The 2,052-nt window shown below is 54.6% G+C and overlaps 1 protein-coding gene across 1 annotated transcript in view; it reads right to left on the bottom strand.

Moving 5' to 3' along the window:
• Positions 1–1,522: 1,522 nt before the first annotated feature.
• The window catches only part of KLF14 (Kruppel like factor 14), an 8,023-nt gene continuing 7,493 nt past the window's right edge, over positions 1,523–2,052 (bottom strand). Inside the window, 2 exon segments of the mRNA XM_007953482.1 lie at positions 1,523–1,999; positions 2,002–2,043. Of these exon segments, the coding sequence (XP_007951673.1) occupies positions 1,523–1,999; positions 2,002–2,043 (519 nt within the window).

Genomic DNA, 2,052 nt, shown 5'->3' with positions numbered 1-2,052 from the left:
AGGGGTTGCTATGAGTCGGATCCGACTCGATGGCAGTGAGTTTGGTTTCGTTTTTGGTTAAGAAGAACTGATGCATTTGAATTATGGTGTCGGTGAAGAATATTGAATATACCATGGACTGCCAGAGGAACAAACAAATCTATCTCAGAAGAAGTACAGCCCGAATGTCCCTTAGAAGCAAGGATGGTGAGACTTTGTCTCACACATTTTGGACATGTTATCAGGAGGGACCAGTTACTAGAGAAGGACATCATGCTGGTAGAGGGTCATTGAAAAAGAGGAAGACCCTTCATGGGATAGATTGACACAGCAGCTGCAACAATTGGCACAAACATAACAACGGTTGTCAGGATGGCACAGAACTGGGTGGTTTCTTTCTGTTGTGCATGGAGTCACTATGAGTGGGAATGGACTTGGTGGCACCCAACAACAACAATCATCTTGCTGCTCCTTCCCCCATCCAGGGCAGCCTGCTCTTTGGAAGAAGTCAGTTTCTCATATTCCCTTTCCGCATTCATCAAGTCAGAAACAAAATGTACAGACCCCAAGGGAAATAAATAAATCCCTAGTTAGTCACTAAGAAATTAATGGCATCTACCACTTTTGAGACTACTTGGGTTGGCACAGCTTCCACCACTGTTCCCCTGAGAGCTATCTTGTGTTGGGTCCATCCCACCCCAAAGTCATTCCACCTTAAAGTTGCTTGGGTCTGCCCTCTGGGTGAAAGGGGCCTAGTTTAGATCATCGTTTTCTTTCTGGTGCTTTTACGCTTGTTTTGAAATCGAATCAATCTCATGGTGTAGTTGTGCGGGAGTCTACCACCCTCAAGTAGGGAGAAGGACTGCGACGCAAGTGCAAGTGTCCATCTCATGCATCAGGACCTGCAACAGATTCACACAGCTCCCAGACACCAAGAAGCATCTCCCAGCCATACATCCACAGGGACGCTTACATGGTCTCTCCTAGCAGAGGAAGCTGAGGTGAACGGGAGTGGGGGAATATCAGCCTCCCGTCAACCTGGGATCCCTGTTTAAAAGTGACTAAAAAGAAATTAGTAAACATTGCTGTTTACAGAAATAGAAATCATTTCTGTTTCCAAAGGCCTCTCATCATTCCAGTCCTGGACATTTCCAAGACTGCCACCCCTGATACCCTCTCCAAGGTCCGCCCTGGTGGGTGGGTGAGCCACCAGAGTCCTTCGAGACTGGGCAGTCCCAGGCACCTGAGAATTCCAGTTTCACATCTTCAGGACGCTGGAGAGCACCAGATTCATCCCTCCTCACCAGTTCCTGGGGGCTGTCTTGTGGCAACCCCCACTTTGGGGATGAGGTGTATGTGCAAGAATCCCTGCTGTTTTCTCGCCCCCAAGTCCCTTCCCAGAGTCCAACGTGCTTGTCAGGACCCACCCTCAGAGCGGATGAACCAGTCTGTGCCTTGGTCTAGTGACACTGGGAAAGAGGGACGCACAGTGAGAAAGCAGGGGCAACAGCGTGGGGGGGGGGATCCGTCCTTGAGGGGACGACTAGCAGCAATGACAGTCCTACAGGCAGGTGGTGAGGCTGGCCACCTGGCCGGAGCCAGCGCCGTCCACTAAGCTCGCGGGTTGGGATTCGACGACGCGGGGGGTGCGACGACGCCCCCGGTACTCAATCATGTCGGGATGGTAGGCTGGGTGGCGGCGGGCGTGCTTGGTCAGGTGGTCGCTGCGGGAGAACTGTTTGGGGCAGAGCGGGCAGGAGAAGCGCTTCTCTCCCGTGTGCGTCCTGTAGTGGCGGGCCAGCTCGTCGGAGCGCGTGAACTTCTTGTCGCAGTCGAGCCAGTCGCAGGAGAAAGGGCGCTCACCTGTGTGCGTGCGCTGGTGGGACTTGAGGTGCGACGACTTGTAGTAGGCTTTGGTGCAGCCCGGGAATGGGCAGCGGTGGCGCTTGGCAGCAGGTGTGACGGGCCGCCGGCGGGGGCCAGGGCCCACGGCAGAGGTGGGGCCCGCGCCTGGGGCCCCCAGAGACCCGGGACGCCCGTCGGAACCGGAGCCGGAGCCGGAGCCTGGGCCGG

The sequence above is a fragment of the Orycteropus afer genome, unplaced genomic scaffold, assembly GCF_000298275.1.
Source record: "Orycteropus afer afer isolate SDZICR_OR568_19922 unplaced genomic scaffold, OryAfe1.0 scaffold00397, whole genome shotgun sequence".
NCBI lineage: Eukaryota > Metazoa > Chordata > Mammalia > Tubulidentata > Orycteropodidae > Orycteropus > Orycteropus afer.
Note: the sequence above shows the minus strand (reverse complement) of the source record. Positions and strands in the feature narration are given on the sequence as shown.